The sequence below is a fragment of the Nerophis ophidion genome, linkage group LG13 (genome assembly GCF_033978795.1).
Source record: "Nerophis ophidion isolate RoL-2023_Sa linkage group LG13, RoL_Noph_v1.0, whole genome shotgun sequence".
In the NCBI taxonomy this organism is placed as follows: Eukaryota; Metazoa; Chordata; class Actinopteri; order Syngnathiformes; family Syngnathidae; genus Nerophis; species Nerophis ophidion.
In genome coordinates this window covers 1,842,462-1,868,700 of record NC_084623.1, presented here as the reverse complement: position 1 = coordinate 1,868,700, position 26,239 = coordinate 1,842,462, and the positions used below count along the sequence as shown (strand labels likewise).

The following is a 26,239-nucleotide window of genomic DNA, read 5'->3' as shown; positions in this document are numbered from 1 at the left end:
ACAAGTAGAGTAAACACGGAGAGAGAAGCAGACAGAAATGCTTGCTGGTCCTCTTTTGTTGCAATTTTGACTTTTGTATGCTAGCTATCCCAGGATGCATTGCGTTGTGTGAATCAAGCAGCTACTAAGCTAAAGGACAACATGGTCACTCGCCCTGACGCTAACAAGTACATCATTACTTTGATTACTGCGGAGATGTTGGTGGCAGCAGCGTTGTTTCCGTATAATAGGCGACTGGCTTGTGCAGCCCTTTGAGACACTTGTGATTTAGGGCTATATAAGTAAACATTGATTGATTGATTGACTGACTAAAACGTCCATCTCCTTCACCTTGAATTGATGAAGGTGGACCCCGACTTAAACAAGATGAAAAACTTATTGGGGTGTTACCATTTAGTGGTCAATTGTACATAATATGTACTGTACTGTACAATCTACTAATAATATGTACTGTACTGTACAATCTACTAATAATATGTACTGTACTGTGCAATCTACTAATAATATGTACTGTACTGTGCAATCTACTAATAATATGTACTGTACTGTACAATCTACTAATAATATGTACTGTACTGTGCAATCTACTAATAATATGTACTGTACTGTGCAATCTACTAATAATATGTACTGTACTCTGCAATCTACTAATAATATGTACTGTACTGTACAATCTACTAATAATATGTACTGTACTGTGCAATCTACTAATAATATTTACTGTACTGTGCAATCTACTAATAATATGTACTGTACTGTGCAGTCTACTAATAATATGTACTGTACTGTGCAATCTACTAATAATATGTACTGTACTGTACAATCTAATAATAATATGTACTGTACTGTGCAATCTACTAATAATATGTACTGTACTGTGCAATCTACTAATAATATGTACTGTACTGTACAATCTACTAATAATATGTACTGTACTGTGCAGTCTACTAATAATATTTACTGTACTGTGCAATCTACTAATAATATGTACTGTACTGTACAATCTACTAATAATATGTACTGTACTGTGCAGTCTACTAATAATATTTACTGTACTGTGCAATCTACTAATAATATGTACTGTACTGTACAATCTACTAATAATATGTACTGTACTGTGCAATCTACTAATATATGTACTGTACTGTACAATCTACTAATAATATGTACTGTACTGTACAATCTACTAATAATATGTACTGTACTGTGCAATCTACTAATAACACTTTTAATCAATCAATCCCTGAATGCCGATTGTGACATCATCAACAAGCGCCGCACACAAACAGCAAAATAAAAGGCCTTTTACATGATTAGTGTTTATTTAAAATAGTCCATTCATAAATGGCTTTCCACTTACAAATGACACATTTGACAGCTAGCAGCCTACACAGTAAGCAAGACCAAGCATCCTGGGGTGTTTGGATCCTGCATGGAAGTACTTGGTTCTGTGGGCCAGGGGCTACAATACTGACCTGCAGTCTTCTCCGGGTCATTCTTGTTGTTGGACCTGGTCTGGTGGGACACAGTAACAACTTCAGAGTGTACTCCATGATGTGGACTAGAGTCAGGAGTGTTGTTGGACCTGGTCTGGTGGGACACAGTAACAACTTCAGAATGTACTCCATGATGTGGACTAGAGTCAGGAGTGTTGTTGGACCTGGTCTGGTGGGACACAGTAACAACTTCAGAGTGTACTCCATGATGTGGACTAGAGTCAGGAGTGTTGTTGGACCTGGTCTGGTGGAACACAGTAACAACTTCAGAGTGTACTCCATGATGTGGACTAGAGTCAGGAGTGTTGTTGGACCTGGTCTGGTGGGACACAGTAACAACTTCAGAGTGTACTCCATGATGTGGACTAGAGTCAGGAGTGTTGTTGGACCTAGTCTGGTGGGACACAGTAACAACTTCAGAGTGTACTCCATGATGTGGACTAGAGTCAGGAGTGTTGTTGGACCTAGTCTGGTGGGACACAGTAACAACTTCAGAGTGTACTCCATGATGTGGACTAGAGTCAGGAGTGTTGTTGGACCTGGTCTGGTGGGACACAGTAACAACTTCAGAGTGTACTCCATGATGTGGACTAGAGTCAGGAGTGTTGTTGGACCTGGTCTGGTGGAACACAGTAACAACTTCAGAGTGTACTCCATGATGTGGACTAGAGTCAGGAGTGTTGTTGGACCTGGTCTGGTGGGACACAGTAACAACTTCAGAGTGTACTCCATGATGTGGACTAGAGTCAGGAGTGTTGTTGGACCTAGTCTGGTGGGACACAGTAACAACTTCAGAGTGTACTCCATGATGTGGACTAGAGTCAGGAGTGTTGTTGGACCTGGTCTGGTGGGACACAGTAACAACTTCAGAATGTACTCCATGATGTGGACTAGAGTCAGGAGTGTTGTTGGACCTGGTCTGGTGGGACACAGTAACAACTTCAGAGTGTACTCCATGATGTGGACTAGAGTCAGGAGTGTTGTTGGACCTGGTCTGGTGGAACACAGTAACAACTTCAGAGTGTACTCCATGATGTGGACTAGAGTCAGGAGTGTTGTTGGACCTGGTCTGGTGGGACACAGTAACAACTTCAGAGTGTACTCCATGATGTGGACTAGAGTCAGGAGTGTTGTTGGACCTAGTCTGGTGGGACACAGTAACAACTTCAGAGTGTACTCCATGATGTGGACTAGAGTCAGGAGTGTTGTTGGACCTGGTCTGGTGGGACACAGTAACAACTTCAGAGTGTACTCCATGATGTGGACTAGAGTCAGGAGTGTTGTTGGACCTAGTCTGGTGGGACACAGTAACAACTTCAGAGTGTACTCCATGATGTGGACTAGAGTCAGGAGTGTTGTTGGACCTAGTCTGGTGGGACACAGTAACAACTTCAGAGTGTACTCCATGATGTGGACTAGAGTCAGGAGTGTTGTTGGACCTGGTCTGGTGGGACACAGTAACAACTTCAGAATGTACTCCATGATGTGGACTAGAGTCAGGAGTGTTGTTGGACCTGGTCTGGTGGGACACAGTAACAAGATGTGTGTCTGCAAGGACTATGTGCTGTGTTATTCTTTACTTCCATGAGAGAAAGCCTGGGTCATGTGACCAGGTGAGTTGCATATAAATACATGTGAAAAACCAATAGTTGCGTGTTGCTTCAGGACTTGACAAGACGGGCCTGGCGTCACGTGGTCACGTGGTCATGTGGTCATGTGACTCAGCTCGGACAGGTGGCCAGCCAGTCGGGCCTATGACAGCACAGCGTTGGGGCGTCGGATGCCCAGCAGGTTGTCGGCACTGAGAGAACGTCTCAGGGACACTCGGCTCAGGTCCTTGTACTTGTCTTCACACAGTCTGGAGATGGCCTACACACACACACACACGCACACACGCACCACGCACGCACGCACGCACGCACGCACGCACGCACGCACGCACACGACAAGAACTTCATATAAGGAAATCTACAGTGGAACCTTCATTTAAGTGGTTGTTGAACACTGTTCATAGAACAAGAAATTAGAATAGTTAAGCAGAGTTCCCCGTTAGAAACAATGTAAACATCAATAATTTTATATATATATATATATATATATATATGTGTGTCTTGATTGTATTATCCAGAGAATAGTGGTGGATACCGTGGTAGAGCGCAATATGTAGGTGTGGGAAAAATTACAAGACTACTTCATCTCTACAGAACTGTTTCATGAGGGGTTCCCTCAATCATCAGATTTTTTTTTTTTTTTATGATGATTGAGGGAACCCCTCATGAAACAGTTCTGTAGAGATGAAGTAGTCTTGTGATTTTTCCCACACCTACACATATATATATATATATATATATATATATATACATATATATATATATATATATATGTATATATATATATCAGAGGTGAGAATCTTCGGGCACCTCAATGTTACAATTCAGGAGCTGGGATTGGATTAAAACTAGACTATTGATGCATCTTTAATTTATGTATATTAAAGCAGTTTTACTTTTCTTTTCACTAAATAAGCATTTTTCATTTGCAACTTCAAAAAACAGTGTATTGTAAGAAGCAACAGTAATCCCCCCATTTATTAAATATTGTGCAAAACTGTGTGGCGCTGTGTGATATTATATATATATATATTTATGGATTCATTAAAGATTGTTAATCGTTGCTATGCTTGTTGAAGATATACATATATATATATATATATATATATATATATATATATATATATATATATATATATTTTTTTTTTTTTTTTTTTATCTTCAACAAACATAACGATTAACAATCTTTAATGAATCCAAACAACACAAGAAAAGTAGCTGCACAGACACAAACATCCTCCAAAACATTAACAACTATGTTGCTGCAAACCAAAAAAAGGAAACTCCTCTTTGCCTTGTGTGGGCAAATGTTGTTGTACACTTTCATGGGGGGCAGGTGTGCCAGCCTCACCTCTTTAACAACTCATGGAAGCAGCCTTACATTGGATACCTTTGGAATAAATGCTATCACCTTTTCATCCAAACACAGCTTCTTCACCTGCTATCACCTTTTCATCCAACCACTGCTACTTCGCCTGCTATCACCTTTTCATCCAAACACAGCTTCTTCACCTGCTATCACCTTTTCATCCAACCACTGCTACTTCGCCTGCTATCACCTTTTCATCCAAACACAGCTTCTTCACCTGCTATCAACTTTTCATCCAACCACTGCTACTTCACCTGCTATCACCTTTTCATCCAAACACAGCTTCTTCACCTGCTATCATCTTTTCATCCAACCACTGCTTCTTCGCCTGCTATCACCTTTTCATCCAACCACTGCTTCTTCGCCTGCTATCACCTTTTCATCCAACCACCGCTTCTTCGCCTGCTATCATATTTTCAGCCAACCAATGCTATCACCTTTTCATCTAACCACTGCTTCTTCACCTGCTATCACCTTTTCATCCAACCACCGCTTCTTCGCCTGCTATCATCTTTTAATCCAACCACCGCTTCTTCACCTTCTATCACCTTTTCATCCAACCACAGCTTCTTCACCTTTTCATCCAACCACCGCTTCTTCGCCTGCTATCACCTTTTCATCCAACCACCGCTTCTTCACCTGCTATCACCTTTTCATCCAACGGCCGCTTCTTCATTTGCTATCACCTTTTCATCCAACCACCGCTTCTTCACCTGTTATCACCTTTTCATCCAACCACAGCTTCTTCGCCTGCAATCACCTTTTCATCCAACCACTGCTTCTTCACCTGCTATCACCTTTTAATCCAACCATCGCTTCTTCACCTGCTATCATCTTTTCATCCAACCACCGCTTCTTCACCTGCTATCACCTTTTCATCCGACCACTGCTTCTTCACCTGCTTTTGTACTCTCTCTTTCTTAATGCATCAACATCCTTATTTACGGAGCTTGTAGTTGTGGACACCTTTCTTGCAGATTTGCCAGCCAAATCAGCGATGTACTGCTGTACTCCATGCAATTAGGTCTTTTCTAGGGTCACAGCTAATCCCTCCTCCTTCCTGGCTTTTTTGAACCCATATGGAGTAAGAAGAGAGAGGAAACGCGCGACAGGGTAACGGCTGTGTAATCAGGATGTGATGTCATCTCTGTGAGTCTTCCAACGGCATGCAAGATGACTGAGTCAAGTCTGGCACACAGAGGCATATTTGCCTTGAAAGGGTGTTGTTGACATTTGCAGCAATTGCACACAAGTGCACTCGGACTTCTTGGTCAAACTCACCTCCAGTTTCTGGGCCCGCTGGTTGTTGAGTGGCTCCAGGGGGAAGCTGAGGTTGTTGTCGTCGGCCAGCTGGCGCAGGTCAAAGTAGTACTTGGCGTAGACGCTTGCGGGCACGTTGATGTTGAACTGGAGCAGCTCCAGGAAGTGGCGCTCCATCTCGTTCCTGCACAGAGACACGGACCTTAGGGAGCCAATAAAGAGTCTCACACTACTTCAGGTGACTTGGTATCAACAAGTCTGCTTAACACCACTACCATAAAAAGAAAGCAGTTGTGAAAAGATCATGAGAACATCCATCTATTTCCTACCGCTTGTCCCTTTTGGGGTGTTGGAGCCTATGTCAGCTGAACAATGACATGAAAATAGGAAGCTGATGGCGAGACAAGAGCACATGTGGACTCCACTACCACCGCCATCATCCTGCCTCTTCAGAGAGCGGCTAAGGGCGCTGGTCGCCATGGAGACCGCATCCAGGTTGCTTTGTTGGCTGGCAAAGGTGGGGTGTGTGTGTGTGTGTGTGAGACAGAGAGATGTCTCGTCTCCCGGGGCAACTAATGGAGTGGGCGAGAGGCAGGGCCATTGTGAGAGCACTTGAGACCCTCTTCATGTGACCCTTGGACGGCAGCAACAACAACACACCTCAAAGTGACCAGTCCACTCACATGTCCTCCACGCTGATGTCCTTCAGGATCTGGCAGTAGTCCACGTTCCACACGGCCTGGTCGTCCCACACTTTGGAGGCCAGCAGGATGGCGCCCAGCACGATGCGCTTCCAGTTAGCGGGGCAGATGTCCAGCTCGGCGTAGGTCAGCAGGCGCTCCAGGTAGACCTGCAGGAAGGAAGGGTCTCTGATGAAGCTGCTGTTGGCCTCCGTCTCGCTCACCACCATCATGACAACTCTGCAGGGTTACACTGCCCTCTGGTGGTCACAACACCACCGCCTTTGTGGAGGAAACATTGGAAAGTTGCCATGACACCTGAGAATGAAACAATGTCAGTCCAACAACACATTGACATCATTCATTGATGTTTCTTTCTACCGTCATTCATCTAGACATCATTCCTTACAAGAAATAACATTCATTGTTATTTCTTTGTATCATCATTTATTCATACATCATTCCTTACAAGAAATACCAAGAATGTAGGAAACACTATTTATTTCACCCTCGCGTGATTGTTGTTATAAAAACTGAGTGAACCATGCCAACACTCTGTACTGTGTCCTTCTAACAGTAATATTGTCCCTGACTCGTACTGGCAAGCAGACATATTGAATGGAATAGAAGTTAAGGCCAATTGTTTCACAACATTCTTTTTAGGAAAGGTGGGAGCAGTAGTGACATAATATTTGATGTTGTGCTTAGTTTATCATCAAACACCGTTATTACAAGAGTCTAAGAAGAACATCAACACTGATTTCAAAAATGTTTTGGGAAAATTGTTGAAAATATGACAATTTGCAACATCACGATAAGTCACCAACTCATTTTTATACAATTTGGATTCTTCAACCAAAATGAACATTTTCTCATGCAGGGCAAACTGGTTATTACTATCTGCTCCACTAATGATGATGTACACTAAATACTGACATCATATGTGTATATATTGGGCCTGATGATGTACTAACAACTACTAAAACATGTTAGTGACTAGTCACTACACACCACTACATACTAGGGCTGTCAAAATAAAGATTCTAATGAATCGTCAATCCTAGTAGAGAAATACAGTATCACCATGTATCAAAGATCCACTGTCCTAGTAGAGAAATACAGTATCACCATGTATCAAAGATCCACTGTCCTAGTAGAGAAATACTGTATCACCATGTATCAAAGATCCACTGTCCTAGTAGAGAAATACAGTATCACCATGTATCAAAGATCCACTGTCCTAGTAGAGAAATACTGTATCACCATGTATCAAAGATCCACTGTCCTAGTAGAGAAATACAGTATCACCATGTATCAAAGATCCACTGTCCTAGTAGAGAAATACTGTATCACCATGTATCAAAGATCCACTGTCCTAGTAGAGAAATACAGTATCACCATGTATCAAAGATCCACTGTCCTAGTAGAGAAATACAGTATCACCATGTATCAAAGATCCACTGTCCTAGTAGAGAAATACAGTATCACCATGTATCAAAGATCCACTGTCCTAGTAGAGAAATACAGTATCACCATGTATCAAAGATCCACTGTCCTAGTAGAGAAATACTGTATCACCATGTATCAAAGATCCACTGTCCTAGTAGAGAAATACAGTATCACCATGTATCAAAGATCCACTGTCCTAGTAGAGAAATACAGTATCACCATGTATCAAAGATCCACTGTCCTAGTAGAGAAATACTGTATCACCATGTATCAAAGATCCACTGTCCTAGTAGAGAAATACTGTATCACCATGTATCAAAGATCCACTGTCCTAGTAGAGAAATACAGTATCACCATGTATCAAAGATCCACTGTCCTAGTAGAGAAATACTGTATCACCATGTATCAAAGATCCACTGTCCTAGTAGAGAAATACAGTATCACCATGTATCAAAGATCCACTGTCCTAGTAGAGAAATACTGTATCACCATGTATCAAAGATCCACTGTCCTAGTAGAGAAATACTGTATCACCATGTATCAAAGATCCACTGTCCTAGTAGAGAAATACTGTATCACCATGTATCAAAGATCCACTGTCCTAGTAGAGAAATACTGTATCACCATGTATCAAAGATCCACTGTCCTAGTAGAGAAATACTGTATCACCATGGTGTTGATAGACTGATGGACATAAGAACCACTGGTGGGAGACAGGACTAATCCTTCCATCCATCCATTTCCTACCGCTTATTCCCTTTGAAGTTGCGGTGGGGCGGGGGGGGGCGCAGGTGCCCATCTCAGCTACAATTGGGAAGAAGGCGGAGTACACCCTGGACAAGTCACCATCTCATCACAGGGCCAACACAGATAGACAGACAACATTCACACACTAGGGACCATTTAGTGTTGCCAATCAACCTATCTCCAGGTGCATGTCTTTGGAGGTGGGAGGAAGCCGGAGTAGAACCCACACAGTCACGGGGAGAACATGCAAACTCCACACAGAAAGATCCCGAGCCTGGGATTGAACCCAGGACTCAGGACCTTCGTATTGTGAGGCAGACGCACTAACCCCTCTGCCATTGAAGTATGGCTCAAAGTCATGGTGGAGAAATGAGTGATGGAAGAGTGTCAGTGTGAGGAAGAAGAAGAAGAAAAAGAAAAAGGAAAAGAAGAAGAAGAAAAAGGAAAAGAAGAAGAAGAAGAGACTTACAAGAGTGACGATGGCACATTCAGCTGTGAGTTGTGCAGCACTGAAGAGTGTTCTGACAAAGCGGTAGATCACTTTGTGCTCTGGGTCGATGCGCAAGTAGTCATCTGCCACTGGTTCCCTCTGTGTAACACACACACGCACACACACACGCACGCGCACGCGCACGCACACGCACACGCACACGCACACACACACACACAGAGAGAGAGAGTCTGACTTGAAGCCGTCATGCACATGTGCTGCAGATGTTGGTGCACAGACTCACTGACAGAGGATGCATCTTCTCATCAAAGATGTCTAAAGACCTGTGGGAGTCCCTGCAGAAGACAGCTGAGTCAGCAACACACAAACACACACACACACACACACACACATACACACACACACACACACCTACCTGTTCTTGATGTGGTAGTAGATGGCCAAGGTGACACTGCAGGAGATAGCAGGTGAGTAACATCCAACATGTAACACAGCAGATGACAGTAACATCCAACAACATGTGACAACAACAGGTGACAGTAACATCCAACGACATGTGACAACAACAGGTGACAGTAACATCCAACGACATGTGACAACAACAGGTGACAGTAACATCCAACGACATGTGACAACAACAGGTGACAGTAACATCCAACAACATGTGACAACAATAGGTGACAGTAACATCCAACAACATGTGACAACAACAGGTGACAGTAACATCCAACGACATGTGACAACAACAGGTGACAGTAACATCCAACAACATATGACAACAACAGGTGACAGTAACATCCAACAACATGTGACAACAACAGGTGACAGTAACATCCAACGACATGTGACAACAACAGGTGACAGTAACATCCAACAACATGTGACAACAACAGGTGACGGTAACATCCAACAACAGGTGACAGTAACATCCAACGACATGTGACAACAACAGGCGACAGTAACATCCAACAACATGTGACAACAACAGGTGACAGTAACATCCAACAACATGTGACAACAACAGGTGACAGTAACATCCAACAACATGTGACAACAACAGGTGACAGTAACATCCAACGACATGTGACAACAACAGGTGACAGTAACATCCAACGACATGTGACAACAACAGGTGACAGTAACATCCAACAACATGTGACAACAATAGGTGACAGTAACATCCAACAACATGTGACAACAGGTGACAGTAACATCCAACGACATGTGACAACAACAGGTGACAGTAACATCCAACAACATATGACAACAACAGGTGACAGTAACATCCAACAACATGTGACAACAACAGGTGACAGTAACATCTAACGACATGTGACAACAACAGGTGACAGTAACATCCAACAACATGTGACAACAACAGGTGACGTAACATCCAACAACAGGTGACAGTAACATCCAACGACATGTGACAACAACAGGCGACAGTAACATCCAACAACATGTGACAACAACAGGTGACAGTAACATCCAACAACATGTGACAACAACAGGTGACAGTAACATCCAACAACATATGACAATAGGTGACAGTAACATCCAACAACATGTGACAACAACAGGTGACAGTAACATCCAACGACATGTGACAACAACAGGTGACAGTAACATCCAACAACATATGACAAAAACAGGTGACAGTAACATCCAACAACATGTGACAACAACAGGTGACAGTAACATCCAACGACTTGTGAAAACAACAGGTGACAGTAACATCCAACGACATGTGACAACAACAGGTGACAGTAACATCCAACAACATATGACAACAACAGGTGACAGTAACATCCAAACAACAGGTGACACAGTAGGTGACACTAACATCCAACAACAGGTGACACAGTAGATGACACTAACATCCAACATGTGACACAGTAGGTGACAGTAACATCCAACAACATGTGACAACAACAGGTGACAGTAACATCCAACAACATGTGACAACAACGGGTGACAGTAACATCCAACATGTGACAACAACAGGTGACAGAAACATCCAACAACATGTGACAACAACAAATGACAGTAACATTCAACAACTTGTTACAACAAGTGACAGTAACATCCAACAACATTTGACAACAACAGGAGACAGTAACATCCAACAATATATGACAACAACAGGTGACAGTAACATCCAACAACAGGTGACACAGTAACATCCAACAACATGTGACAACAACAGGTGACAGTAACATCCAACAGCATGTGACAACAACAGGTGACAGCAACATCCAACAACATGTGACAACAACAGGTGACAGTAACATCCAACATGTGACAACAACAGGTGACAGTAACATCCAACGACATGTTACAACAACAGGTGACAGTAACATCCAACAACATGTGACAACAACAGGTGACAGTAACATCCAACAACATGTGACAACAACAGGTGACAGTAACATCCAACAACATGTGACAACAACAGGTGACAGTAACATCAGACAACATGTGACAACAACAGGTGACAGTAACATCCAACAACATGTGACAACAACAGGTGACAGTAACATCCAACAACATGTGACAACAACAGGTGACAGTAACATCCAACAACATGTGACAACAACAGGTGACAGTAACATCCAACAACATGTGACAACAACAGGTGACAGTAACATCCAACATGTGACAAGAACAGGAGACAGTAACATCCAACAACATATAACAACAACAAGTGACAGTAACATCCAACAACAGGTGACACAGTAACATCCAACAACATGTGACACAGTAACATCCAACAAATGTGACAACAACAGGTGACACAGTAACATTCAACAATATGTGACAACAACAGGTGACAAAAACATCCAACAACATGAACAACAACAGGTGACAGTAACATCCAACATCGGATGACACAGTAACATCCAACAACATGTGACAACAACAGGTGACGTAACATCCAACAACATGTGACAACAACAGGTGACAGTAACATCCAACAACATGTGACAACAACAGGTGACAGTAACATCCAATAACATGTGACAACAACAGGTGACAGCAACATCCAACAACAGGTGACACAGTAACATCCAACAACATGTGACAACAACAATTGACAGTAACTTACAACAGGTGACACAGCAGGTGACAGTAACATCCAACAACATGTGACAACAAGTGACAGTAACATCCAACAACATGTGACAACAACAAGTGACAGTAACATCCAACAACAGGTGACGCAGTAGGTGACAGTAACATCCAACAGGTGATACAGTAGGTGACAGTAACATCCAACAACATGTGACAACAACAGGTGACAGTAACATCCAACAACATATGACAACAACAGGTGACAGTAACATCCAACAACAGGTGACACAGTAGGTGACACTAACATCCAACAACAGGTGACACAGTAGGTGACACTAACATCCAACAACATGTGACACAGTAGGTGACAGTAACATCCAACAACATGTGACAACAACAGGTGACAGTAACATCCAATGACATGTGACAACAACAGGTGACAGTAACATCCAACAACAAATGACAACAACAGGTGACAGTAACATCCAACAACAGGTGACACAGTAGGTGACACTAACATCCAACAACAGGTGACACAGTAGATGACACTAACATCCAACAACATGTGACACAGTAGGTGACAGTAACATCCAACAACATGTGACAACAACAGGTGACAGTAACATCCAACAACATGTGACAGTAACATCCAACAACATGTGACAACAACGGGTGACAGTAACATCCAACATGTGACAACAATAGGTGACAGAAACATCCAACAACATGTGACAACAACAAATGACAGTAACATTCAACAACATGTGACAACAAGTGACAGTAACATCCAACAACATTTGACAACAACAGGAGACAGTAACATCCAACAATATATGACAACAACAGGTGACAGTAACATCCAACAACAGGTGACACAGTAACATCCAACAACATGTGACAACAACAGGTGACAGTAACATCCAACAACAGGTGACACAGTAACATCCAACAACATGTGACAACAACAGGTGACACTAACACCCAACAGCATGTGACAACAACAGGTGACAACAACATCCAACAACATGTGACAACAACAAATGACAGTAACATTCAACAACATGTGACAACAAGTGACAGTAACATCCAACAACATTTGACAACAACAGGAGACAGTAACATCCAACAATATACGACAACAACAGGTGACAGTAACATCCAACAACAGGTGACACAGTAACATCCAACAACATGTGAAAACAACAGGTGACAGTAACATCCAACAGCATGTGACAACAACAGGTGACAACAACATCCAACAACATGTGACAACAACAGGTGACAGCAACATCCAACAACATGTGACAACAACAGGTGACAGTAACATCCAACAACATGTGACAACAACAGGTGACAGTAACATCCAACAACATGTGACAACAACAGGTGACAGTAACATCCAACATGTGACAACAACAGGTGACAGTAACATCCAACAACATGTGACAACAGGTGACAGTAACATCCAACAACATGTGACAACAACAGGTGACAGTAACATCCAACAACATGTGACAACAACAGGTGACAGTAACATCCAACAACATGTGACAACAACAGGTGACAGTAACATCCAACAACATGTGACAACAACAGGTGACAGTAACATCCAACATGTGACAACAACAGGAGACAGTAACATCCAACATGTGACAACAACAGGAGACGGTAACATCCAACAACATATAACAACAACAAGTGACAGTAACATCCAACAACAGGTGACACCGTAACATCCAACAACATGTGACACAGTAACATCCAACAAATGTGACAACAACAGGTGACACAGTAACATCCAACAACATGTGACACAGTAACATTCAACAATATGTGACAACAACAGGTGACAGTAACATCCAACAACATGAACAACAACAGGTGACAGTAACATCCAACATCGGATGACACAGTAACATCCAACAACATGTGACAACAACAGGTGACGTAACATCCAACAACATGTGACAACAACAGGTGACAGTAACATCCAACACATGTGACAACAACAGGTGACAGTAACATCCAATAACATGTGACAACAACAGGTGACAGCAACATCCAACATGTGACAACAACAGGTGACAGTAACATCCAATAACATGTGACAACAACAGGTGACAGCAACATCCAACATGTGACAACAATTGACAGTAACTTACAACAGGTGACACAGCAGGTGACAGTAACATCCAACAACATGTGACAACAAGTGACAGTAACATCCAACAACATGTGACAACAACAAGTGACAGTAACATCCAACAACAGGTGACACAGTAGGTGACAGTAACATCCAACAGGTGACACAGTAGGTGAGAGTAACATCCAACAACAGGTGACACAGTAGGTGACAGTAACATCCAACAGGTGACACAGTAGGTGAGAGTAACATCCAACAACAGGTGACACAGTAGGTGACAGTAACATCCAACAGGTGACACAGTAGGTGAGAGTAACATCCAACAACAGGTGACACAGTAGGTGACAGTAACATCCAACAGGTGACACAGTAGGTGAGAGTAACATCCAACAACAGGTGACACAGTAGGTGACAGTAACATCCAACAGGTGACACAGTAGGTGAGAGTAACATCCAACAACAGGTGACACAGTAGGTGACAGTAACATCCACCAGGTGAGAGTAAGATCCAACAAGAGGTGAGAGTAAGATGGAAAAAGAAGATAGTCACCACTTGATTGTGCTCTTTAAGTTGGGCTGACTGACGGTGCTGTCGTCCATGAAGATGGTGGAACAGGAGCTGTACTTCTTGGTCAGAGGACCAGGAGACACTTGGCTGACGTGGTTGCTTCTCCTCCGATCACACACTGACAACATCAGCAAACATCACATCTCTGTGTACTGTATGTCATACACACCTCTCAGTACTTATAAAGTGTGTACTGTATGTCATACACACCTGTCAGTACTTATAAAGTGTGTACTGTATGTCATACACACCTGTCAGTACTTATAAAGTGTGTACTGTATGTCATACACACCTCTCAGTACTTATAAAGTGTGTACTGTATGTCATACACACCTCTCAGTACTTATAAAGTGTGTACTGTATGTCATACACACCCCTCAGTACTCATAAAGTGTGTACTGTATGTCATACACACCTGTCAGTACTTATAGTGTGTACTGTATGTCATACACACCTCTCAGTACTTATAAAGTGTGTACTGTATGTCATACACACCTCTCAGTACTTATAAAGTGTGTACTGTATGTCATACACACCTGTCAGTACTTATAGTGTGTACTGTATGTCATACACACCTGTCAGTACTTATAGTGTGTACTGTATGTCATACACACCTGTCAGTACTTATAAAGTGTGTACTGTATGTCATACACACCCCTCAGTACTCATAAAGTGTGTATTGTATGTCATACACACCCCTCAGTACTCATAAAGTGTGTACTGTATGTCATACACACCTGTCAGTACTTATAGTGTGTACTGTATGTCATACACACCTCTCAGTACTTATAAAGTGTGTACTGTATGTCATACACACCTCTCAGTACTTATAAAGTGTGTACTGTATGTCATACACACCTGTCAGTACTTATAAAGTGTGTACTGTATGTCATACACACCTCTCAGTACTTATAAAGTGTGTACTGTATGTCATACACACCTGTCAGTACTTATAGTGTGTACTGTATGTCATACACACCTCTCAGTACTTATAAAGTGTGTACTGTATGTCATACACACCTGTCAGTACTTATAAAGTGTGTACTGTATGTCATACACACCTGTCAGTACTTATAAAGTGTGTACTGTATGTCATACACACCTGTCAGTACTTATAAAGTGTGTACTGTATGTCATACACACCTCTCAGTACTTATAAAGTGTGTACTGTATGTCATACACACCTCTCAGTACTTATAAAGTGTGTACTGTATGTCATACACACCTGTCAGTACTTATAAAGTGTGTACTGTATGTCATACACACCTCTCAGTACTTATAAAGTGTGTACTGTATGTCATACACACCTGTCAGTACTTATAAAGTGTGTACTGTATGTCATACACACCTCAGTACTTATAAAGTGTGTACTGTATGTCATACACACCTGTCAGTACTTATAGTGTGTACTGTATGTCATACACACCTCTCAGTACTTATAAAGTGTGTACTGTATGTCATACACACCTGTCAGTACTTATAAAGTGTGTACTGTATGTCATACACACCTCTCAGTACTTATAAAGTGTGTACTGTATGTCATACACACCCCTCAGTACTTATAAAGTGTGTACTTTATGTCATACACACCTCTCAGTACTTATAAAGTGTGTACTGTATGTCATACACACCTGTCAGTACTTATAAAGTGTGTACTGTATGTCATACACACCTCTCAGTACTTATAAAGTGTGTACTGTATGTCATACACACCTGTCAGTACTTATAAAGTGTGTACTGTATGTCATACACACCTCTCAGTACTTATAAAGTGTGTACTGTATGTCATACACACCCCTCAGTACTCATAAAGTGTGTATTGTATGTCATACACACCTGTCAGTACTTATAAAGTGTGTACTGTATGTCATACACACCTGTCAGTACTTATAAAGTGTGTACTGTATGTCATACACACCTGTCAGTACTTATAAAGTGTGTACTGTATGTCATACACACCTCAGTAATTATAAAGTGTGTACTTTATGTCATACACACCTGTCAGTACTTATAAAGTGTGTACTGTATGTCATACACACCTGTCAGTACTTATAAAGTGTGTACTGTATGTCATACACACCCCTCAGTACTCATAAAGTGTGTATTGTATGTCATACACACCTCTCAGTACTTATAAAGTGTGTACTGTATGTCATACACACCTGTCAGTACTTATAAAGTGTGTACTGTATGTCATACACACCTCTCAGTACTTATAAAGTGTGTACTGTATGTCATACACACCTCTCAGTAATTATAAAGTGTGTACTTTATGTCATACACACCTGTCAGTACTTATAAAGTGTGTACTGTATGTCATACACACCTGTCAGTACTTATAAAGTGTGTACTGTATGTCATACACACCTGTGTGTACTGTATGTCATACACACCTGTCAGTACTTATAAAGTGTGTACTGTATGTCATACACACCTGTGTGTACTGTATGTCATACACACCTGTCAGTACTTATAAAGTGTGTACTGTATGTCATACACACCTGTCAGTACTTATAAAGTGTGTACTGTATGTCATACACACCTCTCAGTACTTATAAAGTGTGTACTGTATGTCATACACACCTCTCAGTACTTATAAAGTGTGTACTGTATGTCATACACACCTGTCAGTACTTATAAAGTGTGTACTGTATGTCATACACACCTCTCAGTACTTATAAAGTGTGTACTGTATGTCATACACACCTGTCAGTACTTATAAAGTGTGTACTGTATGTCATACACACCTCAGTACTTATAAAGTGTGTACTGTATGTCATACACACCTGTCAGTACTTATAGTGTGTACTGTATGTCATACACACCTCTCAGTACTTATAAAGTGTGTACTGTATGTCATACACACCTGTCAGTACTTATAAAGTGTGTACTGTATGTCATACACACCTCTCAGTACTTATAAAGTGTGTACTGTATGTCATACACACCCCTCAGTACTTATAAAGTGTGTACTTTATGTCATACACACCTCTCAGTACTTATAAAGTGTGTACTGTATGTCATACACACCTGTCAGTACTTATAAAGTGTGTACTGTATGTCATACACACCTCTCAGTACTTATAAAGTGTGTACTGTATGTCATACACACCTGTCAGTACTTATAAAGTGTGTACTGTATGTCATACACACCTCTCAGTACTTATAAAGTGTGTACTGTATGTCATACACACCCCTCAGTACTCATAAAGTGTGTATTGTATGTCATACACACCTGTCAGTACTTATAAAGTGTGTACTGTATGTCATACACACCTGTCAGTACTTATAAAGTGTGTACTGTATGTCATACACACCTGTCAGTACTTATAAAGTGTGTACTGTATGTCATACACACCTCAGTAATTATAAAGTGTGTACTTTATGTCATACACACCTGTCAGTACTTATAAAGTGTGTACTGTATGTCATACACACCTGTCAGTACTTATAAAGTGTGTACTGTATGTCATACACACCCCTCAGTACTCATAAAGTGTGTATTGTATGTCATACACACCTCTCAGTACTTATAAAGTGTGTACTGTATGTCATACACACCTGTCAGTACTTATAAAGTGTGTACTGTATGTCATACACACCTCTCAGTACTTATAAAGTGTGTACTGTATGTCATACACACCTCTCAGTAATTATAAAGTGTGTACTTTATGTCATACACACCTGTCAGTACTTATAAAGTGTGTACTGTATGTCATACACACCTGTCAGTACTTATAAAGTGTGTACTGTATGTCATACACACCTGTGTGTACTGTATGTCATACACACCTGTCAGTACTTATAAAGTGTGTACTGTATGTCATACACACCTGTGTGTACTGTATGTCATACACACCTGTCAGTACTTATAAAGTGTGTACTGTATGTCATACACACCTCAGTACTCATAAAGTGTGTACTGTATGTCATACACACCTCAGTACTTATAAAGTGTGTACTGTATGTCATACACACCTCAGTACTTATAAAGTGTGTACTGTATGTCATACACACCCCTCAGTACTCATAAAGTGTGTATTGTATGTCATACACACCTGTCAGTACTTATAAAGTGTGTACTGTATGTCATACACACCTCTCAGTACTTATAGTGTGTACTGTATGTCATACACACCTCTCAGTACTTATAAAGTGTGTACTGTATGTCATACACACCTCTCAGTACTTATAAAGTGTGTACTGTATGTCATACACACCTCTCAGTACTTATAAAGTGTGTACTGTATGTCATACACACCTCTCAGTACTTATAAAGTGTGTACTGTATGTCATACACACCTCTCAGTAATTATAAAGTGTGTACTTTATGTCATACACACCTGTCAGTACTTATAAAGTGTGTACTGTATGTCATACACACCTGTGTGTACTGTATGTCATACACACCTGTCAGTACTTATAAAGTGTGTACTGTATGTCATACACACCTGTCAGTACTTATAAAGTGTGTACTGTATGTCATACACACCTCAGTACTTATAAAGTGTGTACTGTATGTCATACACACCTCAGTACTTATAAAGTGTGTACTGTATGTCATACACACCTGTCAGTACTTATAAAGTGTGTACTGTATGTCATACACACCCCTCAGTACTCATAAAGTGTGTATTGTATGTCATACACACCTGTCAGTACTTATAAAGTGTGTACTGTATGTCATACACACCTCTCAGTACTTATAGTGTACTGTATGTCATACACACCTCTCAGTACTTATAAAGTGTGTACTGTATGTCATACACACCTCTCAGTACTTATAAAGTGTGTACTGTATGTCATACACACCTGTCAGTACTTATAAAGTGTGTACTGTATGTCATACACACCTGTCAGTACTTATAAAGTGTGTACTGTATGTCATACACACCTCTCAGTACTTATAGTGTGTACTGTATGTCATACACACCTGTCAGTACTTATAAAGTGTGTACTGTATGTCATACACACCTCTCAGTACTTATAGTGTGTACTGTATGTCATACACACCTCTCAGTACTCATTGTGTGTACTGTATGTCATACACACCCCTCAGTACTCATAAAGTGTGTACTGTATGTGATACACATGTCAGTACTCAAAGTGTGTACTGTATGTGATACACATGTCAGTACTCAAAGTGTGTACTGTATGTGATACACATGTCAGTACTCAAAGTGTGTACTGGACAGTTTTTGGATGTTTCCAAAAGGACTGTAGTCAGACCAATGTGGTGTGTAAATGACAGCACCTTAGCCCACCCTTTAGAGCACAGCATTAACTTTCTGCAGAATAAAGATCTTCTCAGGTTCCTCCATGTGTACATTTCTTACACTTTATGAAGCATGTGTACATATTCATGACTCTTCTTGTGAAGTGTTCCATCTGAGTGTTTCTGCCTTCATAGCTGAGGACATGTCATCACAGGAACTATGTTCTATGTTCTCCTGCTCATCCAACTATCAGTCATCAAAGACATGAAACATCTACATCTACATCTACACCTACATCTACATCTACATCATGATACACTTTGCTGCTCACCGTCTGTCTGGGACTTGCTGAGGAAGATGGTGCTGGCTTGGGCGTGGTCCGATGGGTTGGACTCCAAGGCCAGCTCTGTGAGGAGGAATAATAACAACATGTGTAGAACCTTCATAACAGAACACAGTGCAGGAATAATAACAACATGTGTAGAACCTTCATGACACAACACAGTGCAGGAATAACAACATGTGTAGAACCTTCATAACAGAACACAGTGCAGGAATAATAACAACATGTGTAGAACCTTCATGACACAACACAGTGCAGGAATAACAACATGTGTAGAACCTTCATGACACAACACAGTGCAGGAATAATAACATGTGTAGAACCTTCATGACACAACACAGTGCAGGAATAATAACATGTGTAGAACCTTCATGACACAACACAGTGCAGGAATAACAACATGTGTAGAACCTTCATGACACAACACAGTGCAGGAATAATAACATGTGTAGAACCTTCATGACACAACACAGTGCAGGAATAATAACAACATGTGTAGAACCTTCATGACACAACACAGTGCAGGAATAACATGTGTAGAACCTTCATGACACAACACAGTGCAGGAATAATAACAACATGTGTAGAACCTTCATGACACAACACAGTGCAGGAATAATAACAACATGTGTAGAACCTTCATGACACAACACAGTGCAGGAATAATAACATGTGTAGAACCTTCATGACACAACACAGTGCAGGAATAATAACATGTGTAGAACCTTCATGACACAACACAGTGCAGGAATAATAACAACATGTGTAGAACCTTCATAACAGAACACAGTGCAGGAATAATAACATGTGTAGAACCTTCATAACAGAACACAGTGCAGGAATAATAACAACATGTGTAGAACCTTCATAACAGAACACAGTGCAGGAATAACATGTGTAGAACCTTCATGACACAACACAGTGCAGGAATAACATGTGTAGAACCTTCATGACACAACACAGTGCAGGAATAATAACAACATGTGTAGAACCTTCATGACACAACACAGTGCAGGAATAATAACAACATGTGTAGAACCTTCATGACACAACACAGTGCAGGAATAATAACATGTGTAGAACCTTCATGACACAACACAGTGCAGGAATAATAACATGTGTAGAACCTTCATGACACAACACAGTGCAGGAATAATAACATGTGTAGAACCTTCATGACACAACACAGTGCAGGAATAACAACATGTGTAGAACCTTCATGACACAACACAGTGCAGGAATAATAACATGTGTAGAACCTTCATGACACAACACAGTGCAGGAATAATAACAACATGTGTAGAACCTTCATGACACAACACAGTGCAGGAATAACATGTGTAGAACCTTCATGACACAACACAGTGCAGGAATAATAACAACATGTGTAGAACCTTCATGACACAACACAGTGCAGGAATAATAACAACATGTGTAGAACCTTCATGACACAACACAGTGCAGGAATAATAACATGTGTAGAACCTTCATGACACAACACAGTGCAGGAATAATAACATGTGTAGAACCTTCATGACACAACACAGTGCAGGAATAATAACATGTGTAGAACCTTCATGACACAACACAGTGCAGGAATAATAACAACATGTGTAGAACCTTCATGACACAACACAGTGCAGGAATAATAACATGTGTAGAACCTTCATGACACAACACAGTGCAGGAATAATAACAACATGTGTAGAACCTTCATGACACAACACAGTGCAGGAATAATAACATGTGTAGAACCTTCATGACACAACACAGTGCAGGAATAATAACAACATGTGTAGAACCTTCATGACACAACACAGTGCAGGAATAATAATAACATGTGTAGAACCTTCATAACAGAACACAGTGCAGGAATAATAACATGTGTAGAACCTTCATAACAGAACACAGTGCAGGAATAACAACATGTGTAGAACCTTCATAACAGAACACAGTGCAGGAATAATAACAACATGTGTAGAACCTTCATAACAGGGAGGATGACAATGAATACATTATACACTAGCTAGCTTTAGCATTTAGCACTGATCATAGACTGTTTAAATGTCTGACCTGGTTTAATTTTAACTGGTGCTATTCATCCATTCACAGATGACACTGTACATTCACACAAATCATCCATTCGCAGATGACACTGTGCATGCACACTATTCATCCATTCACAGATGACACCGTGCATGCACACTATTCATCCATTCACAGATGACACCGTACATGCACACTATTCATCCATTCACAGATGACACTGTACATGCACACTATTCATCCATTCACAGATGACACTGTGCATAATTGTACATGCACACTATTCATCCATTCACAGATGACACTGTACACAACTGTACATTCACACAATTCATCCATTCGCAGATGACACTGTGCATGCCCACTATTCATCCATTCACAGATGACACCGTGCATGCACACTATTCATCCATTCACAGATGACACTGTACATAATTGTACATGCACATTATTCATCCATTCACAGATGACACTGTACATAATTGTACATGCACACTATTCATCCATTCACAGATGACACCGTGCATGCACACTCTTCATCCATTCACAGATGACACTGTACATAATTGTACATGCACACTATTCATCCATTCACAGATGACACAGTACATAATTGTACATGCACACTATTCATCCATTCACAGATGACACTGTACATAATTGTACATGCACACTATTCATCCATTCACAGATGACACTGTACATAATTGTACATGCACACTATTCATCCATTCACAGATGACACTGTACATAATTGTACATGCACACTATTCATCCATTCACACTGTTATGTATTCCTAGACAAGGTGTCTTGTGTGTACGGGACAAGCGGTAGGCAATGGATGGATGCACACACCGTCAGGGACTTCTCTGTCGCTGATGTGCTGCAGGTAGGGGGCGCTGTTGTCGTCGCTGACTTCCGTGCTGGTCAGGAACTCCTCCAGCCGCTCGGCCGGCTGCCGCGACGGGAGCTTGGGGCTGGACTCCGGGGACACGCAACATGACGCCGTGTTCCCCATGCCGGGCGGCAAGTGGTCCTAGCTAGCTGGCAGTGTTAGCTTAGCATTGTTAGCCTAGCATTAGCTCGTCCGCCCACTCCCGGCGAAGGCGTTCTTTCTTCGGCCATTTGCAGGGAGGCAGCGGGGACGGTCCTGGAAGTAGTCCGCTTGCTCCCTCCTCAAATAAGCAAGGTTTCGGGGAAGATTGTGTTCAATCTCGTTGTCTTCGTCCATTCATTCTGCTCCCAGCCATCAAGTCGACCCAGGCGATGAGACAAGCGGTAGCAAATGGCTGGTGCGTTCAAGTGACTAGCGATGAGACAAGCGGTAGCAAATGGCTGGTGCGTTCAAGTGACTAGCGATGAGACAAGCGGTAGCAAATGGCTGGTGCGTTCAAGTGACTAGCGATGAGACAAGCGGTAGCAAATGGCTGGTGCGTTCAAGTGACTAGCGATGAGACAGGCGGTAGCAAATGGCTTGTGCGTTCAAGTGACTAGCGATGAGACAAGCGGTAGCAAATGGCTGGTGCGTTCAAGTGACTTTCCAAATGTTTTGAACGCGTCCTCTCAGCTAAACTCGCTGAAATCCAGCCCGAGGCTTCTGAGGCCTTTCGTGAAAGACCCGCTACAAAACAGACAAAAGAGGTCCAACACGGTGTTTCTTAACGGAGATATTACCGCGGTGGTCTTTGTTGGCTTGCCAGCAGACGAGCAAGTCTATTCAGGCCGACCTTGTGTGCAGGTATGCGGCCACTCTGCTGCTGGACGAACCGCAAGCGCCTCCGCCATCTGTTAGCTGCTTAGCCATCTGGCCCCGCCCACCCCATACTCACAGCCGTCCTATTGGTGGGGAAAATGACAACGCTTGTTCTACCTGCCAATCATTGGCAAGTAGAGCTGTCAATCACGCTACATTCGCAATGTTTCTATTTTAGGAACGTCACACCCTTTCTGAAAACAGATCTGTCAATCAAAACTGCTGCGCGCCCATATCTCGTTTAGAATACTCTTAACTATTCACGGGACTCAGAAAGGATTGCCTGATTCCACGTTTAAGCACCATTCCACCAAGTCGGTGACATTTGCTTATTCCAACTCGAGATATTATACACTTTTTAAACTATTTCCACCTAACTGTGAGCATGTGCAGTTTTTTGTGACACACAACAACAATAATCCCCCCTTTTACTTGTGTTATTGTGACACACAACAACAATAATCCCCCCTTTTACTTATGTTATTGTGACACACAACAATAATAATAATCCCCCCTTTTACTTGTGTTATTGTGACACACAACAATAATAATAATCCCCCCTTTTACTTGTGTTATTGTGACACACAACAATAATAATAATCCCCCCTTTTACTTGTGTTATTGTGACACACAACAATAATAATCCCCCCTTTTACTTGTGTCATTGTGACACACAACAACAATAATCCCCCATTTTACTTGTGTTATTGTGACACACAACAAAAATAATCCCCCCTTTTACTTGTGTTATTGTGACACACAACAATAATAATCCCCCCTTTTACTTGTGTCATTGTGACACACAACAACAATAATCCCCCATTTTACTTGTGCTATTGTGACACACAACAATAATAATAATCCCCCCTTTTACTTGTGTTATTGTGACACACAACAATAATAATCCCCCCTTTTACTTGTGTTATTGTGAGACACAACAACAATAATCCCCCCTTTTACTTGTGTTATTGTGACACAAAACAACAATAATCCCCCATTTTACTTGTGTTATTGTGACACACAACAATAATAATAATCCCCCCTTTTACTTGTGTTATTGTGACACACAACAATAATAATCCCCCCTTTTACTTGTGTCATTGTGACACACAACAACAATAATCCCCCATTTTACTTGTGTTATTGTGACACACAACAACAATAATCCCCCCTTTTACTTGTGTTATTGTGACACAAAACAACAATAATCCCCCTTTTACTTGTGTCATTGTGACACACAACAATAATAATAATCCCCCATTTTACTTGTGTTATTGTGACACACAACAATAATAATAAACCCCCTTTTACTTGTGTTATTGTGACACACAACAATAATAATCCCCCCTTTTACTTGTGTCATTGTGACACACAACAACAATAATCCCCCATTTTACTTGTGTTATTGTGAGACACAACAACAATAATCCCCCCTTTTACTTGTGTTATTGTGACACAAAACAACAATAATCCCCCATTTTACTTGTGTTATTGTGACACACAACAATAATAATAATCCCCCCTTTTACTTGTGTTATTGTGACACACAACAATAATAATCCCCCCTTTTACTTGTGTCATTGTGACACACAACAACAATAATCCCCCATTTTACTTGTGTTATTGTGACACACAACAACAATAATCCCCCCTTTTACTTGTGTTATTGTGACACAAAACAACAATAATCCCCCTTTTACTTGTGTCATTGTGACACACAACAATAATAATAATCCCCCATTTTACTTGTGTTATTGTGACACACAACAACAATAATCCCCCATTTTACTTGTGTTATTGTGACACACAACAACAATAATCCCCCATTTTACTTGTGTTATTGTGACACACAACAATAAAAATCCCCCCTTTTACTTGTGTTATTGTGACACACAACAATAATAATCCTCACTGGCTACTTGTGTTATTGTGACACACAACAATAATAATAAACCCCCTTTTACTTGTGTTATTGTGACACACAACAATAATAATAATCCCCCCTTTTACTTGTGTTATTGTGACACACAACAAT

The 26,239-nt window shown here is 41.2% G+C and overlaps 1 protein-coding gene across 2 annotated transcripts; it reads right to left on the bottom strand.

The window, feature by feature from the left end:
- Window positions 1-1,303: 1,303 nt before the first annotated feature.
- ccnyl1 (cyclin Y-like 1) lies at window positions 1,304-24,272 on the bottom strand. Of its 2 annotated transcripts, none has more exons than XM_061918166.1 (9): window positions 23,307-24,272; window positions 20,393-20,467; window positions 14,828-14,963; window positions 9,478-9,513; window positions 9,346-9,397; window positions 9,081-9,200; window positions 6,419-6,585; window positions 5,757-5,919; window positions 1,304-3,365 (listed from the first exon to the last, which is right to left on the bottom strand). In XM_061918166.1, exons 1-9 carry the CDS (start codon window positions 23,467-23,469, stop codon window positions 3,249-3,251), a joined length of 1,029 nt encoding a protein of 342 aa, XP_061774150.1. In that variant the 5' UTR covers window positions 23,470-24,272; the 3' UTR covers window positions 1,304-3,248. The 2 variants fall into 2 exon arrangements, with proteins under 2 accessions (XP_061774150.1, XP_061774151.1); XM_061918167.1 differs by having other exon boundaries at window positions 24,126-24,269.
- Window positions 24,273-26,239: the final 1,967 nt, after the last annotated feature.